This window comes from Rousettus aegyptiacus, unplaced genomic scaffold (genome assembly GCF_014176215.1).
Source record: "Rousettus aegyptiacus isolate mRouAeg1 unplaced genomic scaffold, mRouAeg1.p scaffold_m13_p_18, whole genome shotgun sequence".
In the NCBI taxonomy this organism is placed as follows: Eukaryota; Metazoa; Chordata; class Mammalia; order Chiroptera; family Pteropodidae; genus Rousettus; species Rousettus aegyptiacus.
The window spans coordinates 7,841,604-7,862,277 of NW_023416293.1; the positions used below are offsets into that span (position 1 = coordinate 7,841,604).

A 20,674-nucleotide genomic window follows, 5' to 3' on the forward strand; every position below is an offset into this window, starting at 1 on the left:
GTCCAGCTGATGGGAATCTGGAATTTTATCCTTGCTGGGTAGTGATGAGACTGTCTGTCATTCAGTGTTACTTGAGTTTAAATCTGGAGCCTACACATCATTCCCCACCAAGCTTTACCCAGATGTTTCCAAGAGGTAAACAATATTTCTTGCACCATTTTAATTGTTGCAAATTTTACTTCTCCAAAAAGTCTACAGAGTCAGTACTATTAGACATCTGATCATGAATGAAATGACCACGTCAGTGAGGTTAAGAACTTGGTATCATTCATAGAGCTTTGAATTTTATGAATTGAACTGGTGAGAGTGGGATTTGAAACCAGCTATCAAACTCCAGAAGCCATTATCTTTTGGAAAACTAACATTTCTTCCCCCCCAAATTTTTAAATTGACGTATGAAATGCAAATATTTTCTACTTACTAACCAAGGTAAATAATTACTTTTTAAATTATCAGTGTAAAAAATAGTGACACTCATATTTATTTCTTTAGAAAAAATCAGAGTAGATACTTTAGCTCGGTTGTTTCTGTCTGTTGGCTTCTCTTTGATCAATAGTTAGCAAATCTGTATAATTATATGAATGTGATTGATAATAGTGATAAATGGTAACAGATTTTAAACTATACTTCTAAGACTTAGAAAAAAGCTTTTGCTTGTTACTTAATTTGTTACATAATTCGTACTCTTCAACTTAGAAAGTCATTCACCGATAGCATGTATGTAAATTTTTTACATCAAAACTTTTCCTAGCATCTGTTCAAAGAAGTGGTTTGATTTAAACATGGATAATAAATTATTACATTTACATCTGTAGTGGTACAAGCATGTGGTACTATTATATTCCTATTAAATTACTTTTGGGAATAATGGTGGTGACTATAATTGAGTTTTGCAGTATTTACCTTAAAATTTAAATAAAACCCTATATATTATAAAAAATGTTTTAAAATTATACAAGATGAAATTAAATAATAATTAGTCATTGCATAGCCCTAAAAATATAATGTAATTTAAGAATTGGAAATATGTGCCACTAGCCATACTCGACCTTTCTTTAAAATACTCTCTATAACCCCACCTCCATCTTAATCGATTTAATGATATAGTGAAGAGGCTACAACTACAGTGAGTTCTTATTGCTTTATAGAGGAGGAAGATGTTCTGTTGCAATCATGCTAATTTGTTTTCTCTAGTCTGTGAGAGTTTGGCAGCTCATTCAAAATACAACAGTCATTAATGGTGCTTCTCAGAAATCCTGATGTGAACATTTTACATGAATCCTACTTGCTATTGTGTGTTATGTGCATAGATTTGTTCAGATAAATTCCTAGCCTCACCCCAAAATACCTTCCAACCTTTAAAAATCCCACTACCGTTAAAAAGAAAAAAAAAACGTATTGGTCAGGAGGTGAAAGAGAGTGGACACCTGCCCACTGCTCAGCATTCAGCTGCTCCAGAAACACCGGCGTCAGAGCCACTGTCGCCCAGGCCGTGGGAAACATTCCCTTTCAGTGGCCAGACGGAAAACAGCAGGATTTGCAAGATGCACGAGTTATTGGGATGGGGGGGGGGGTAGGAATGTGAAAAGAGCCAATTTCATATGTAGCACTTGCACCTAATAAAATTATGGGAAAGCTTGCATCAATTATTAGTGGCATTTCTGAAGATCAGTGTGATTTTACGGGTGTAATTAGAAGGTTATTGCTGCTAAAGATCGGCAAGTCAATTTACGATTTTCATGCTGGATTTGTTCACAGAACGTTAGTGCTTGGGTATTATATTTTGTTTTAATATTCTGTTGTATCTGCAAATTTCAATGAATATTGATGGAATTAACATTATAAGCCAACAAATGTTGTATTGAAAAAAATAATGTAATGATAGCCTGTAAGACATAGACAGGCAACTTTATCTAGGGCAAATTAGCAGATAAATATAAGTTTTTTCAGCAACTGCATCATCTAATTTGGACAGTTTTGTTATGCTGCTTTTCTTTTGATACAGAGTCCAAAATATCTAATATCAACAGAGGTCGCCTCCATAGATTTCAAGATCCAAATATACATGTGTAATTTTAAGAAATCATGGTAGTTGAAATATTTTAAACACATCGAGTACATTTTGTAGTCACATAGATTTTCAAATACTAATAAGAAAGGTCAGCAGCAATGTGGCAATAATGTAAATGCTATTAAAATAGAATTTATTGATATCATTTTTCAACCTTTTTTACAATATGGGTAGCAATAAAATTATAAACATTACTGTAGAAAAGTAAACATTATGTGGACATACATAATAATAGATGCTTGCAAGTCAGAATTCTTAGCAGGCAAACATACCCTCTAATCAACTAATAGAGATGTTAGAGTGCCAACAAAAACACTTTCAAAGTAATGTTCTGGCTGAGCTAGGTAGAGCCCATTTGTGTGTTTTATAAAATATTCTTTCTAAAGGGGCTGAGTTACATTAAATAGTAATGATTATGCTTATTTCATTTAAAGACTTCCAAAGGTTGTGATAGGAAGATATTTATGTTCTGTGAAGGCTTCAGATAGAATGCAACATTTAGTTAAATAAAACAATATTTTTATTTAATGTAAGCATAATGCATCTGGATGGATACCTTAGATGCCTTTAGGCAAAATGTTCTCATTATGATAAGCATACCCAACAGTATGTGTTCAATTCACCACTCCATTGCTTTCTTTTTCCAAAATTTAATGACTGCTTGGTCTGTTTGCGACTGAGGTAAATCTTATCCTCAGGAAAGTAGGAAAAAAAAAAAAAAAACTGCACTCATAAGTTTCCAATTTATGTACATTGTTAGTTCCTTATTGCCTTCTCCAGTTACTCCACCATCAAAATTTGTTAGTCACGAATGTACTAGATTACACGGCTAAGAAGGAGGCAAATAAACCTACTAATGAACCCCGAATCTTGAAGCTTCATATAACATTTTTTGTTTGTTTGTTTTTAACTTTGTGCCCTTATTCACTCAAGTAAGCTGCAGGAGTGAAGGTAGGGGATGGGAATTCTAACCACCGTTGTTGATCAAGGTCCCAGGATGACCATATAGGCTCCTTTTTTATTGGTCAAAGTAAGCCACTCAGATGGCCACACTGACTTCAGAGGACACCAATGAATGCAACCTTGTCCTGTGCCCAGGAAAAAGGACACCGAGTATTTGTATTCCGATCTAATAGCTGTTACAGCATGGCACTTAAGTGTCCTGAGTTGACTTTTATTAAGGTGCTCGTACCACCACTTCTCAGGATTAATTCAGCACTTTCTATTCAGGTTTTGATAAAAAATTTTTTAGAGATTATAACAATGATCATGTATCATTACAATGCAAACCAAATACGGTGAGTAGGAATGAGACATGTCAGATTTCAAATCCACATTTGTTTCCTACACAAATTAGTTTTTGGATATACACAATAGAAAATGTAATATTTTACTACATTATATATATATATATATATATATATTTTAAACTAAGAAATTTAGATCAGTGATTAGCTCTTGAAATTAAGAAAACCATTTGCTGTAGTTACTAACCATACTGGTTTTAGTTAATTAGTTTATTGATTAATTAATTTTGACCTTAGTTCGGTGATACTCCCAAAGAGTTTGTCCTTTGCCTTTGGTTGTTGCTTGATAGAGAATAAATTAAACAGATGGGATGGCAAAGTATTTCATTCAGCTAAACTGTTAGAAGGTGAATCGTGACTATAAACCTAATCGAGGTTGACAGACCAAGGTAATAAAAAGGACCCGAGACCTAAAGAAAGTTCCCTGAAAGCTTTTCCATAGTCTTGGACTCTTCATAGCCTTACAAGGTCTATGAATCAAAGGGAAGAGAAAACTTATTCAACGTGAGTTAAATTATAAATATTTATATCAAAGAATAGTGATAAATTGGGTAGAGAAGTTGTGCTGAATTAGCTACTGGCCACTTGTATTTTTGCACATAAAAATATTTTAAAGCCTCCGAATTGCAATTAATCTGTCCTCATTTCCTTTGCCAGTATGATCTGTGAGACCCTTGAGGTCATAAGTTTTCTTATATTTCTCTATATTGCTAGCAGGATTTCTGGTAATAATAATAACTAGTGAACACTAATAAATTTTCTTGTTAAATTAATGTTATAAAATGATTTCAAAAAATGACATAAATTTGTTAAAGCCCCTTTAAAACCATACCTGCTATTTTTCTAATTTAACCCAATTCACCTTAGAACTCATTACTCAGCTTGAGAAATTGCTAATCAAGTTAAATTTAGGTTTCAAAATAAGTTGTTGGCAATAGTTACTTAAAAAAAAAATCCAGGCTAGTTTCTCTTTTGATCATGTTTTTTGAATTCTTCCACATCTCCATAATATTCTTGAGGTTTTACAAATACCCACTCTAAAGTAAATGGAGAAAGAAATCATTAGAGTGATTAAATTTATTCTGTTTTTCTCAATTTCCCTTAGAAAATTGAAAAAATATCACCTTATTTTTTAATAACTCTGCATTCATATTCAATGCATAATTAAGTCATTTTTTATGAGTACATCTTTCTTTGGGGGGAAAAATCAGTGGATACTGTTTACGTGGCTTATGTTTTTCCTTTACATGATTTGGTTTTGGAATATTCAGTCCAGTTAAATAAATTATCAATATTGCTCCTTCTACTCATAGCTCATGACGTATTGTTACAAGCAAGAAGCATTGTAATGTAATGACCCCAGCTAAACTACTAAGTGAACTTTTCAAATGAAAACATTCAGATAGATTATGTATTTATGAATAAAAAATAAATTTGCTTTTCAGGGAGTTTGGCCGCTGGAAAGTAAATAACCTTGCAGTTGAGAGAAGAAATTTCCTTGGCTCCCCTCTGCCTCTTGCCCCCGAATTCTTCCGCAACATAAGACTTTTGGGACGTCGACCTACCCTTCAGCAAATCACTGAAAACCTTATCAAGAAATATGGGACACATTTCTTGCTATCTGCTACTCTGGGAGGTACGACTCTTTGAAAATACTTGTGCCTGTGTGTGTATGTGTATAAAACTCTATAAATCACCAAAAAAGTATTGATTAATCTAGATAGCTGCATTTTGAATAATTCTAGAATTCATTAACTTATTCAGCATGTTTATTGAGTCTTTACTAACGGCCTCGTATATTATCACAGTACTGAGGTCCACGACTGCCTGAGAGTGATTCGCAGTCTGATAGCATACATTAAATATAGGCACAATTAGTACACTTCATAATGCAGGGTGATGTGCCGATTTGTGTTTGAACAATGAGTAACGAGCAAGTCAAGTTGCAGTGGGAGTCATCACTTCTGGTAACAGAGCAGGGAAGGCTTTCTGGAGTAAACATTGAACTTCTAAAATTATATTTCTTAGTTCTATTTCAGAATTTCCTATGTGGTAGATATATGATACGAAAGGAGTGATAATATCAATTATGATGCATAATGTGAATATAGAGATTCATGATATAACTAACTTCTTCCTCAATTTGTGAAACTTAAGAAAACTTGAATTTAATACCATTCAATACGTGTTTTATTACGGTGATGTGTAATTCAGCATTTTCAATACACTTGAATAATATTTTGGGAAGTAATGTCTAATAGGAAACATTAGATTTTCCTAAAACTCAAAACTATCCCAGAATTCCATATATTTAATATGTAAGCCTTTGAATAACATCCAACCATTCCACTTAGAAACAGGCATTAGTCTTTCCTAGCGTCAAGAGTGTTAAATAAAACTGAATAGGAAAACCAATGAAAATAGTGAGTCCCTGCTCCCTTGTCAGTTCTCAGTAAGTTTCCGGAAGACAGGGAGACTGACTCTCTCCCGTGGTAAGGTCACGAGAAAGACCAGTTGCTCTTCATTTTCCCAGTCTTGAAAGACGAGTCTTTTCCCTTTCCCTGCCAGTCCAGTCAGCAAGTCGTACCAGTTTATTCCTCTAGGATATCTTCCAGATCAGACTCTTTCCTGATTTCTACCATGACACCCCGAGACCAAATCTCCATCATGGTTCTCCAGAATACTCCTAACATCCATCCTCCATACAGATCTTTTAAAAATTTGAATCAGGTCAAATCATTTCCTGTTTTAATTAAAGCCTATAACTATCCACTTAAAATAAAACCCAAATGTCTTGCAGTGGTTATAAGGCTCTGTATGGCACTGGCTTTCATCTCAAACTTCATCTTTTCTCTTTCCTCATCGTGCTCAATTTGTTACCCACAATGATCCTCACATTTTTCTGCTCAAATTTTACTTTTTCAGAGAGCCCTTTCCTAACTATCTCACCAACAATTGTACCTTGTGGACCAGTGACATTCTCAACTATATCACGATCTTACTTGCATTCTTTATAATACTTATTATGTGACAATATTTTCTTTGTTTCCTGGTTTATTATTGGTCATTCCTGCCTATTTTCTCAGAACCAGAGACCTTGCCTGTCTCCATGACCACTTTACTGCCTGGTTAGAATAGTGCCTGGCACATGATAGGTTCTCGTTAATATTTATTAAATGAGTAAGTCAAACTACACTTTGCTGGGAGGCTGTGGTTATCCAGTTTACTAAATTAATGTCAAAAGTATGACATGCACAGAGGCTAAGTGAGATCTAATTCAAGAAGAGGACTGAACAAAAGAAGCAAACCCAGGGAGCCAGATGGGTCAGTCAAGCAAACAATGTTTCAGAATTGGAAAGAATCAGGCCACAAGCAAGAGCAGGTGAGCGAGTCTTGGAGAAGGTGGAAAAGGGTAGATTCCAGGGCACATTGAGGAAACACTCTGCTGTGTAACTGTAAGGAACTGGAGGTCAGAGATATAGGCAATTTAGGCAGTCAGAAGAGGCTAGTCCTGAACACACTGTGTCTTCCCATCACCTTCTACAGTAAATGAATAATACTAAAAAAAAAAACAAAAACAACAAAAAAAAAAAACAAAAAAAAAAAACAAGACAAAGAGATCAGAAGAACCTGGTGTCGAATCCTGACCCTACCTTCCTTTTTTCTTAAACCAATCGTGAAACTTTAAAAAACATTCAGTAACTACTCTGAGTTTTAGTTTCTTTTAGTAGAAAGGAGGGCAGTAACACCTGTGTGACAGTGCTGTAGGAAGATGAGTGTAAATTTAGGAACATGTTCTTGGCACAGTGTGCGGGATAATTTAAACATGTGATCCAGTTGTGTTATTGTTATAGTAGAGTGAATAACCAAAAATACAATAATGTCCCAACAATAATGAAAATGGATTTTGGAAAAACAGCATCTATTTGGCTTAATAATGTCAATTATTAGTGCAATAAAAGTAAAAATATATATATATATATATATATTTCTATACCTTCTCATGTAAAAAAAAGTCTTGTGGTGCTGAAACCCAGATGAGGCTGCACCACCATTGTATCAACGATGTGGGGTACCCAGGAGAATTTCAGAGTATAAAATATATTCACCATGTAAGAAAGAAAGGGTCAGAGGGAAAGCAGAGCGATCATAGAGTACAGAGACAATTAGCTTGGGCGTTTTTGTTCTTTAGTGAGAAAATTATGGTCACCTTTTGATTCGTTTCATTGTTTTTGGCATTGTGTATGCCACATTTTGGACTTCAGATTAATTTTTGTTTTGTAGGTGGGGTTAAATCACTTCTTCAGGTTGACTATCCAATGATTGCAAAATGTTCTCTGAAAGTTGCTTTACTTCAATCATTTTTAAAGTCTCGTTCAAACTTTTTTTTTTTTTTTAAGGGGGTGGGTAGAATTGCCACGCCCTCACTCACCTTCTAATCTCTTAGTATTTCTCAGACTTAATGTTCCTGGTATTTTCTATTGGGATTCTCTTCTCAAAATGTAACTTATATTTATCTTCAGGAGTATCCGTTTGTCGAAGTTAATAATTTAGCTCAAATGCATGAAATTATTTAAGTAGCTTAAGGATAGTAACTATCTGCAGTTTGACTTCAGGCAGTTTTTAAATTATTACTGTTGTAATTTCACTAAACGTTTTTGTTGCCATAAGTCTTTTTTGGCTTCATATGTTTTACCTGATTGAACATAAAATTATATTACCTATTTTTTTTAAATTAAAATTGATGATATTTAACTTGAGTTAATTCTCTCTTTCTTAATTAACTAAGACTAAGGAACAGTTCTAATAGTAATACATTGAAGATGTCATGCACATCAGCAAACATTTAAACAAAAAGCCAGTTTATTTTATTACTAGATATTTCCTAAGTACTTAGATTTTTAACTAAATTTAAAAATTAAAAAAAAAAGTTGAGTATTAAATACTACCAGGATTAAATTGATGCAAAGGAAATAAATTTAAAAAGTCTTTTTTCCCAAGAGTTATTTAGTACATCGTATTATTGACTTAGGCATAAAACAGTGGATAACATATTTGAATCCTTTAATGGGATATTTTATGATAGATAAAGCCAATGATTGAATTATCGTTCTACAGGGACAAATAAATTATATATTTAAAAAAAAAAACTTTCTTCAATATATACTGTTTTCCCCATTTATTTCATTTTATACCATCCAGACTATTTATCAGTATAGAAATTGAGCTTGCTTCTCTTTGTGTAATGATGTCTAAACTCCATCACTGTTTATCTAAAATAAGCTACTCAATTTGTAGAATCAATCTTGAAAAAGATTGCACTCCTAGGATGTATTGATTTCTAGGTATGGAATATAGTTCATGACTGTTTTTGTGAGATATTTTATTATATGACAAATGCTGACATAAAAGTGTATATATGCATACTGAATATAGAAATACAAAAAAAGAAAAAAAGAAAAGAAAAAGTAAATAGGGGAAATATTTTAAAATTTGGGGGCTTACTAAGGAAAGAGAATTCACGAAAAAGTACCAAAACTGGATTCCAGATTAATTTTAAAAGTCTTTTGACTAAGGAAGATGGAGAGCAAACAGTTCATTTAAAAATTTATAAAAATGCCATAACAAAATATTTCTAGTGTTTTTAAACAAGACCTGTTGTTCCTCATCGCCAGAATTACACAGATTTACCCAACCAGTCATAGCTGCGTGTGACTGCAGTGGTAAGCCTGGCTCTCTAAAAGCTAAGGCACTGAGGAGCTGGTCACAGTGTTTGCTCTTTCCTGAGAGCACATTCCAGAAAAAAGAGCCAGAAGAGGCTGGGCTACTCATGTCAGTCTTTTGCCTATACCCAGTCCGTCCCTTAACTCACTGCACCTCTGTGGGCAGAGTTAGCAGTGCAGGGACAAAGAGAATGGTTTGGCAAAATACCTTCTCAGGAAAAGGGATGCAGAATATCTCTTTTCCTGATGGAGCTATTTTTAAAAATGGGGACCAAAATTTATTCTAGGAACAAATAAATAATATATTGATTTGTTAAGTTACAACTTTAAAAACAAGTTTTCATTTTGAGCAACAGAAGAACAAGTCCAGTTGGTGTTGAATACACAGAGTTTTGAAACATAAAATTTTAGTGGAAAGAATTGCAATATTTTTATTTGTGTTTCTTAATTTTTTTTTTTGATAGTGCTTCATATGAGAATGTGTCTTCTGGCTACCACAATGCTCACCTTAATTATTTCATCAGATTTTCAATTTTGCTTAAACTGAAAATAATTTATTCATGGCTCTTATGAAAAGAAGGTGTAATTGATGACCACAGCATTATTAACTCATTAGATTAGTTATTCAAAATAATGGACATGACCTCTCTGAAAACTTGGGGTATAAATCACTAAGCCTGCAAAATAGTTTATTTACCCTGAAAGTATTAGCAATTGTTGTCTGTGTAGAAGAAACAGAGGTCAGAAGTTAGGTAGCAATATACCACGTAGATACAGCGTCAATTCAATTTTTTTTTCTATTTTCTTTCATTCCCAAATGTGTAAGAAATCTAAATATCTTGTAATTTCAGAGATACTCAGTTTTCATTTATCTGTATGCAAATTACATTCTGTATGAAATATCAACAGATACTTTTTAATTCTATTTCATACACCGCCGTCTTTCAAAATCCATTAACGACTATCTTATTTTCACTTAGTATCTATCTTCTTAGGAAGCACAAATTTTTGGATTTCAGTTTAACCATAACATAATTAAGGAAACAAATCTGCCAAAAATATGCATAATCTATTTTTAAGCAAATATGAATACTTATTGAAAATGCATGACTATTTCCTCTAGTAGAATATACATTTTGTTTTAAGAAAAAGTACCAAAAGGAAAGAAATATTTTCTGAAGCTTCATATCCCAGGGAATCATTAAAATCATGGCACAAAAGTATGAAAATAGCCTGCTCTGCTGGTACTTAAAACTAAATATTTACTCATGCTACTTAAGTTTAATTATATTGGTTCCCCTGTCTCTCTCTGCCTCTATCTCTACTTCCCATGTTTCTCTGGTACAGGAAGTAAAAAGTTTGAAATTAAAGCAAGATTGTTAATTAACATTTAATGGTTTATAAAGCAGTTATCTATTAAAATGACTTGAAATCATTTATATAAATAATAATGAAGATAACAAAGAAGAAAAATGAGATTTAAATTGCTATATCAGTTGATCTTAATAATGCCTTTCATGGTAACTAAGCCAAAAGATAAATGTTAAGTTTTAGAATTTTATAAATTTGACTATATTTTTCTTTAGAGCACTTTGCTAAGGTTGATCAATCCCCTGTCCATTTGTTTGATGAGTATGTGCTGAGTTACCAAAACAGTTCAAACACCCAAGACTTTCCTTAGGAACACACAAGGAACACACGCATCACTAACAAAGACACATGTTAAGACTGGTAATAAGTGTCGCTGTGCCTTAGAGCCTCATCACCCAAGTGTGGTTCATGGTCCAACAGCATCAATGTCATCTTCGAACTTGTTGGAAATGCAGAAACTCAGATCTCATCTTAGATTAATGAAACAGAATCTACATGTTAACAAGATCTCCAGGTGATTTATACACACATTAACTTTGAAGGCACCATTTGGAATTTCTATATAAATTTAGACTATTCTTAAGTATTCTAGCTATCTCTGAGAATCAATCTTATCAAAATGATAGCAGCAGTCTGTTAACTATGGCTAATAAAAAAAGTTCATTACAGCATTGTTGGCAAACAGCTCAAAAATAGAAGTAACTTAATTGTATTTCTATCAGGGTAGGTTCGTTCCATCTAACCTTAAAACTATTTATTTCCAGTCCTTTTCTTTACCTTGCTTCATAGAGAGTTTTACGGTATCTGGACACTCTTGTTTAGATATTTTTCAGATGGTTTGTGGGGGTAACTGTTAATAATCATAAGGTCAGTTGCTTTCCTTTGAGTGTTTTGCAAAACATTATGTTTCCTTTTCAAAGCTGTATAAGACTAGCTATTTCCTTCCCATAATATCTCGCAGATGCCAATTGGTGTTAAGCCAAGATGTCTGTTTTTACTGTCTTTATATATTTGGCTCTGCTTCTTGTCAGAAGCCTATTTTTCTGAGATTGTTTTTTTCCCCTTATGTCTATTTGTTTCTAAAACACTGTTTTATTTTCTACCACATGCTATTAGTGGAAAGATAGGTATCATCAAGATGTGATGAACTGTTTAACACGTTGAGCTAACGTAGGATGGTCATCATTAGTGAAAGCAAAGTGAATACTATGAGAACGAAAATGTAATTTCCAAAGAGGGGCAATATCCAAAATATTATAAGACTTTAGTGCCAGGGATAATGTGATCCACCATTACCAAAAGTAAAATAACATTTTGAGCTAAAAAGGATACATCAAAAGTAAAACCTATAAACAATTACATTTAAGCTTTGTTTGCAGAGGTTATTTCTGTGAGAAGAATTTTTCCTCAAATAGCAGACCTTTGTAAGTAAAACTGACACAAAAGTACAAGTAAGCTCTGTAAATGGAAGAGTGTCGAATGACCAGGAAGACACCTGCCACAAACGGACGTTTTCTTCCTGGGTGGAACAGTAAACATAATAGATCGGTAGACTAACCCAAGGCAGTAGTGATGGTAAAGTACATAAAACACAGTCAACCTATAAGATTCATCCCTAAGATTATTGTATTCATTCTCTTACCCATTGTTTTTATCCTACCTTTTTGAGATTATTGCCTCTGTCTTCAATCACTATTTTGACGAAAATGCAAACTGAAAATCCAAGTCAAAAGATAATAATCTGAAAGTTCTTTAATTTCTGTTCCTCATATACACAACACAGACGATTTGAAATTCAGGGCAGAAAAATATATAATTGTGATGTCCGCAGCGCATCAAGTGTACTTGATTCCTTTCTATGAACTGATCAGAGAGCGTCATGATTGTTTTGTTTGTTTTATTGTCCTCTGTTTTTCATTCTCTATTGAAGCATCCTTCAATAGGTGCATTTAATGTCCATAAACCATTACAGTATTTAAGTTGTCAAAGACACAGCTGCATGATTTCTATGTGAAATAATGACATCTTTTTTTTATTCATAGTCATTAATCCTTTTTACTTCTAACATACTCAGATGTTGAATCATTTTCAAAATAACATTTAGTCTTTTTCCAAAATACGTGGATGTCCTTTGGAACTCATGTCATGCTTTTGAACTACAGCTGGCTTAAAATGTAAAAATGATATTTGAACAAAAATTTATAGTCGGTTGAATGACATCTCAGTTTTCAAATCTGAATATTGTTATTTACATAAAATTCTAATGTACTCTTATAATTGAATACTTGAGAGAGATTTACAATTAAGTCGACAATGCATTCTTTTTTCCTAAAATTGTCTGTAAAAGTCTTAAAGAATATGAAGACATTAAACATCACAAAAGTATTGCAGTTGTGTATAATTAAACAAACAAATAAACAAGCAAACAAAGAAACCCCTCACAAAACCCAGATTGTCTTAGAGGAAAGAAATAGGCTAATTTTCCATTTAGATTGAGCGACCTTGTCAAAGTGTCTTAGATGTTTAACAGTCTCTGACTTACAGAACTTGAAATTTAGCATAAACTAAGCATTTTATATCACATAGTTGTCTCTTGTAAGGATTTAAGCAAAGTATCCACAAAGCCTAGAAGAACAATTATGCTAATTTGAATGACCCCCATGCCTAACTGCAGGGCAGACTTCTGCACATGAACTGATGTGCCACTGGAGAGAACCATGAGCAGTTTATGATGGATCCTCTTTATGTGCTTATTGGAGGACATGATCACTGTCCTTAATAATCACACATATCTGGATTACAAGATCCACTAGGAAACAGTTTTACATAAGTTTAGATTCCTTTGGTGAAATTCAATATCTTTGAAATGCCAACTTATGATAATCTGAAACTTTCTCACTTACTGTTAGGCCCTAATAAAAAAGGAGAGTAAACCAACAATTATTGTACATATAGTATATGTTCTGCTAGGCTGCATAGAAGAATTATATTGTTTAATCCTCGCAAACAGTTGAGAGTGACATATTGCTACTGCTTTGGAGATAGGAATGCTGAGGGCAGGTGCACCTTCACCAAAGCCCACAGTCATCAGGTGGAGGGCCTCTGGGCTCTCAGGATTTGCCCTCATACCTGATTCTAAATCTCAGGTTTCCCTTTCCCATATCTCATCATATTTCCTACAAATTAAAAAAAAAAAAAAAAAAGAAACAGTACAATTACTAATAAAAGTGTATTAAGATTTACATTTTTAAATTTTTCTTTGTTGTCTATAATATATATTCTCAGAGGAAAACAATTGTACCTATATTTTACAAACAAAGGTGGATTCTGAAAGGCAAAGGAGATATTTTCTTTAAATCTCAAGTAGATAGAAAATGAAAACTCTTGATTCTTGATGATTATGGGCCTTTATTTTCCAATGATCATCTCGATCACATAACCATAGTATTTGTTTTTTTGTTCACATTGTTACAAAGGGCCACTCTGAAATAGCAATTTTTAGCTCTTGTTATATGTCATTTTTTTCTGTCGTAGGACAGTCTAAAATTTGCAAAATGTTTTTAACTAAAAGTTTTAATTCACTTTTTAAATATGCATATGCTACTTCTCTATTTTGAGGTGAGTTATTACTCACTTGACATCTCATTAAGAAATAAATGATTTGTAATATATTACCTGCAAAGTAAAGAAATATAGGGGTATAAAGGATGATGTTCAGAGATATTTACTCTCTGTATGTGGATGCAAAAGTAAGACAAGGGTTAATGAATTTGTAAAAGAAATAGAAAGGCAGGCTTTTGTTCATCACAAATAACACAGAATAGCTAAAATTACTATAGATGTCCACATATGGAAGACACTGTTTTATACAGGTCAAAGGAATTATGGTGAAAGAGAAATATTTCCTGCATTATTTTAACCTATATCTTCTATATTTTTTGCTCTGTGAAAAGTGTCACCGTTAAAACAATTTTGCAAGTTTTAGTCTTTAGCACACTAGTATTTTTTTCCTAATTTAATAATTTTTGTTTTGACTTCTACAATATCTGATATCAACATTAACTTTGCCTTCTTTTTAGTTACATTTACAAAGATGTCTTTGTCATTTACTTTTAACTTTACTTAATGTCTCTAGTTGTCTTAATCCATTGAGGCTGCAAACAAAATACCACAGACTAAGTAGCTAGCTTATAAGCAGCAGAAATTTAATGCTTACCGTTTGGTGGCCGGAAGTCGGAATTCAAAGTGCCAGCATGGTCCGGAGAGGGCCCTCTTCTGGCCTGAAGTCTCCTTGTATGTTCACTTGGCAGGAGGACCACAGCACGTGTCTGGAACCTCTTTTGTGCAGGCGCTAATTGGACTGGTGAGGGCTCTGCTCTGATGACCACCATCTTTGGGGGCTTAGGATTTGAACATGAATCTTAGGGGGGGCACAAGTGTTCATAGCACAGCGCTTGCATGTGCCATCGAGTGGAATTATGAGTCCCCAGACCATCACAGCGCTGCCGTGCCTTCTCTACCGGTGGCAGGATGTTTAGTTACTCTCTCACAGCTTGGCGCGTCAATGCATTTTTCTTGGATTCATTAGTCTTTCTGAGATAGTCACTCGAATTTCCATATGAGTTGATCCTCTCTCTTCCGGGGTAGATAATTGTTGAGAATTTTTGTTTGTTTCTATAATAATTTCACTTTTGGATGTTTCCATGGAAAACTATTATGTACATACCTAATACTGTTGATAATTTGACCCACTCATTTGTATTTTTGACAGATATTTTTCTTATTCAGCTTTTCTAGTTAATCTGTTTGATTTCCCATATGCATGTTGGGGTCCAAATACAAACTGAGGATGTAACCTTTCACAAACAACATTTTGACACCTTATTTCTGATATTAGTTGGCCTGATTTCTTGAAGAAAAGTATGATCTTGGCTATGCCAGTTTAAAATTGGTATTTTTTGGAGAAGAAATGAAGGCTATTCTTCTTCTAGAGACTCTTACTTGGTATTTCATAGAACTGGCTTGTCAGTTCGCGAGTGGGCATGATGCCACCTGAGCAGATGGATTCCTGAAAGAATAAGAACAAGCATCATGTTTGACAATTATGTGCTAGATGCATGTCCAAGAATACGGAAGTCTGGAGATGGCTAGTTCTCCCTGTTAAATGATGTTGTTATATTTTTTGTCAACATTTGAACATTGAAAACTGCAGCTTGGATATAAAATGCTTTAAATTTCCCCCTTTAGAATTCATTGTCAGAACCTTAAGCTTCCACGGAGATTAGGGATTTCCACAGTGCTTTTTAGCACACAGTAGTTTAATATATGCCAGACGCAGGCATCCTCTGAATTTAATATCTATATTTACATAATTATAGATGCATATATATATTTTCTCTGCATTTTAAAGGTATTATTGAAAATTGCTAATGTTTATTAATTGCTTAGTCATGTTTTCCATTTGCCATGCTGACCTGTGGCAAACATTTCTGCACAAGTAAAATTTTCTACTATGCACCCCACTTAAATTCATTTTACATATTTTCTTACCATAATTTGCTTTTAGGCCATATGAGTGTCAGATAAGCTAAATAGTTTTGAGAAAGTCAATAAAAATCTGCAGAAATCGTTCACCAAAAGCTAACTAATCAACATTGACTAAATATGTATTTATAGCTGTCAATATCCCCTGTACTTTTCTAGGCACATGGGAAATATTCATAAACAACAACAAAAATAAACTCCTCCTTTTGTTGTCTATGACTCTTTTATTCCATTCTGTCTAATTTAGGCTTCTTCACCTGCAGGTAATCGAAGAAATGATTTTAAGTGGAAAATGGAATAATGTGGAATATTATTACTACAGGAGAGGAGTCGCTCACAATTTTCGTGGACAAGCGGAAGCTGAGCAAACGAGCTGAAGGAAGTGATTCCAGCACCAATAGCTCCCTGGTCACTCTGGAGACGCTGCATCAGCTGGCTGCTTCCTACTTCATCGACAGGGACAGCACCCTCCGGAGACTGCACCACATTCAAATCGCATCCACCGCCATAAAGGTAGGAATGGGTTTACCCCAAACTTATGTTCCACCATTATGTTTCCTCTCTCCGAAATCCATTTCTATATATTTGCATGTCTCACTGATTTAAATAATTGTGTTCTAGAAATATTTTAACATTTTCTATTGCCATGAATTATGTAATATATTTAAGATGAAATTGTGTGTCTTGATATAATTTTCTTAACTTGATAATTGAGTCACGATTTGTTTTTGTTTTTTAATGGCCAAATGTCGATTGAAAATGTGCAGTCCTTGAATTGCATAAGTTTCTTCTGGGGTACACAGACTCCTGCACAAAGTGAGAAAGGAAGAATAAAGTTCTTTTGAGAGAGAGAAAGGGAAAAAGGGAGAGAGAGATTTTCAAAACAATAGACTTTTTGACATATTTCTCTGGCAGTTTAGGTCAACATGTATTGTTTTGCCAATGGCCACTGTGAAACTCACAACCAGAGAGTTGACACAGCATGATTATGTGGTCCTGAACTGAATTAACAGGAACAGAATAGAATGTAAAGAACATTTCTTTATGTTTCAACTGCAGTATTTCATAATTAATATAAAAATAGCCATTAAATATATATTTATTGCTTCATGAGGTTAAAATTAGTATGTATATTATTTTGTTAATTCATTGACAAGTTAGTACTTCAATTTTGGGGAAGGATAGGTAAAATTAGCCCGAGATACATCTTTTGTGCATGTTGTACAGGAGAGAATAAAAAGTGGTATAGAAATCTCTTTATCTTAAGGGTTCCACAGTTAACACTACCCTTCTTCAATATTGCTAATAGATGACATTGGGGGGAAAAAGGGGTTCTGTAGATCTAAGTTACACAGTTGTAGTTAGTTTACTTCTAACTGTAGGGCCTATAGTTATATTGAGTAATCGAGTATATAAATAGTATTTATGCCGTATAGATTAAAATGTAGCTAGCGTGAAAGATGATGTTCTAGTTAATTAAAAAAAAAAAAGTAAGGTAACATGTTGTTAGAGATATTTAGCTTGAGGTTGCGGAGTAGAAATAGATTTTTTCAGAAAGCAATTTCAATGATATAAACGAGAACTTAAAGTATATTTTCTAATAGAAGACATCATTGTTGTGTGTTTATTATATGGCTATTGATTTTTTTGCTCAGCACCAAGTAGAACTTTACAATAGACTTGTGAACAAAGACATATTCATTCATAGTTCACTAGAAGACTTAGTGGATATTAGCATGTGCTTTCTTCTTCCGCAAAAGAGGACCCAGAGGAAAAGTGACTTTATGAGGGATCTAAGCACCACTCTGGAGCATAGAAAGGGGTAACTTGGATTGTAGGAGCGTCAACAGCCTCACCTTGGGAGAGCTGCAGGGAACTTCTATGATCCATTACCCAGGGGAAGCTGCTCCAGAGCACATAATGGAAATATTTTACACTGTGGGTAGAGAGGCTAGGGATGGGAAAAGTGAAGCTTTAGATCAAGGAGAAGAAACAGATAAGAACATAGATGTGATACAAGGATGGATAGTAAAGACAGGTACAGTCATGCGCACATAATAATGTTTCATTCAATGAGGGACCGCATATAAGACAGTGGTCCCACAAATTTATAACAGATCAAAACTTGCTATTGCCTGATGCCGTAGCCATCGTAAAGTCTTAGCACGATGCGGTGTTCACATGTTTGTGGCAATGCAAGTGTACACAAATGTACTGCACTGCTAGTCACATGAGAGTATAGTACATCCAGTGGTAGGTGATACCACCTAGGTCTGTACGAGTACGCTCTACCACCCCACAATGACAAGATCTCGTCATCATGCGTTTCTCAAAGCATACTCCTGTTTTAAATAAGGCACGACTGTACACATATCTTGTTCTGTATCTGAGGAAATGAGTTATGTGCTGCTGGGCTATGCAGATAGCCGCAGAAGTGCATAGGGAGTGCAAGAGCGAGGTCGTGGGGTCTGTGCAAGGGGAGGGGAACCAGGCCCTTGCGGATTTAATTTCGTACTGACTGGCATTCACCGTTGCGGCCGTTTTAATTTTAAGTGACTGGTGATTCTCTGGCGCAGGGCCAGCCGCGGCCTGCAAGCTCCAGGGAAATGTTTTCTGCTGGAGTGTGCGGGGCCCACGGGCACCTCGGAGGCCTGCGGATCCATGAATTGCACGCACACTTTCTGGCACCTGTGCATTTGTCTAGGAAAAGTACTTTTTATTTTCATTCATTATCAAACATGTCCCTACACAGCTAAAAGGTGTCTCTCCTCAATTATAAAATTATAATTGCTTAGATGCACATTAACAGGGTAAGAAGGACTGAGTGGGTAGGAGTGGGGAGTTTGTAGGTGCAATGTAAGGCGTCCGACTACCGAAATCCTCTGTATTTGAATACATAATTCACTTCAAAGTGCTTTTGTAACATAATTGAAATCAAGAGCTTAAGTCCTTTATTAAATCCCGAGAAGTTCATGCATGGCTTTTATATTTTGGAGATTCATATTCAGGGTAACATGATCCACATTTTCCTTGATTAGGTAATACATCTTGTGTTTTTAAATGCCAGGTAGTAGGCACTTAATTTCTTGAACAAATTCACAGAACTTAGGACACAGAGTATTGTTAAAAAGTAGAGCCAAATAAGCTCATTGCAAGATAACAGCAAAATGGAATTAAATCTGCAAAATCATGCCCGCTTTTGTCATGCTAATTTTTGCACAAAACACAAAGAGTTGGACAGTTCCTGGCAACTATGAGCCAGTTTTCAGAAAAAGGAATAGAATAATTTGTTGTTGTTGTATCTCATAATTATGAATGCAAATATAGATTGCAGTTCATTAACACATCTGTAAATAAATAATAGAACGGCTCAAATGCCTTTGTAGCTTCACTGCTATTCCAATTAATGACTTTATATCAAATATTATTTCTCAGTATTATTTTTAGTACAATAATATTTTCTGGAATTGGTTGTTATTTTCAGAAAATTCAGATTAGTAGACACAAATGTGTTTATCTAAAAGATCACACTATCATATTCTTTAGATTTAGTTTGAAATAATCTAAAAATCTTTAACATCTAAATCTTTAAACTGGCTCATAGTTAGTTACCAGGAACTGTCATTGTGTGGGCGTAGAGCGTACTTGGTCATGATGAGGAAATCAAAATGCACTATACATGTGAGGGAAAATTTAATGTATCACCTGATGTAGCATATGCATTTTAGAAGATTTCTTTATATTTTCAGTTTTAAAAATAAGATTATATGCAATGAGGAAAATTTATTAATCATTGTTAAGTTTTTAAAAGAGCAAAGTTGTTTCCAAAAATAAATACTGATCTATTTATTGCACTTCTGACATTTTTCTAATATAGAAAGAATATATTTTTAAAATTATAATGTTTAAAATTTTGTTGCCAAAATTTTTAGGAAAAAGCACAAATGGTATATTAAAATTAATGTGAAGGTTAGTTTTCCGGCTAAAAAATATATCCATCCTCAAATGACATAGCGCTTCGCAGTTTACAGAAGAGAGTTGCAGGTAACATTGTGAAGAGGGTCCCTAAAGGCTTGGATGTTTTTTGCCTTTGCTTTTCAATTTGACTAATTTCTAAAGACTTACTTTTAGTTCCTTCACTTTTTTTTTATTATTTGTACAGTATAATGTCAAGTCCAATCAAGTAAAATCTTCATTAATAATATTAATAAAAATATTATTTTTTAGTTCTAATGTATATAATTTCTCTTTTCTGGAATTCCCCTTTCATTTATGTATAATACCTAACTTTTCCACTGGATAGTTTAACATAGTCATTATTGTTCCTGTCCGGTGATTTCAATCTCTTATTTATATCTGTGTCTATTTCTTTTGACTATTTCCTATCTTGCCATGAGTTTACGTTTTCTTGCCTTTCTCACATATTATTATCATGATCAAATATTGTGTATGAAAAACGCCATAAAGACGGTAAAGTAAATACTATTTTCTCTGAAAATAAGCGCACCCCTCCCTCTGTTAGGCTTCCGTTGTGTGTGGCTGAGTCGATATAATTGGGAATTGAGGTCGACATGTACTTTCTTGAAAATTTAACTTGATCTATTGACATATGGCTTAAAACAACTTGAAGGCAGCATCTATACTTTTCTATTAGGATC

The 20,674-nt window shown here is 34.0% G+C and overlaps 1 protein-coding gene across 6 annotated transcripts in view; it reads left to right on the forward strand.

Annotated features, from left to right (window-relative positions):
* BRINP3 (BMP/retinoic acid inducible neural specific 3) overlaps window positions 1-20,674 on the forward strand; it is a 295,934-nt gene that overhangs the window by 172,497 nt on the left and 102,763 nt on the right. For 5 of the 6 annotated variants that reach the window (XM_016122669.2, XM_016122668.2, XM_016122667.2 and 2 more), the window contains exons 3-4: window positions 4,824-5,014; window positions 16,339-16,529. In XM_016122669.2, coding sequence (XP_015978155.1) covers window positions 4,824-5,014; window positions 16,339-16,529 — 382 coding nt within the window. Of the gene's footprint in view, window positions 1-4,823; window positions 5,015-16,279; window positions 16,530-20,674 lie in introns of those variants that run through there. The other variant, XM_016122673.2, reaches the window with a different exon arrangement.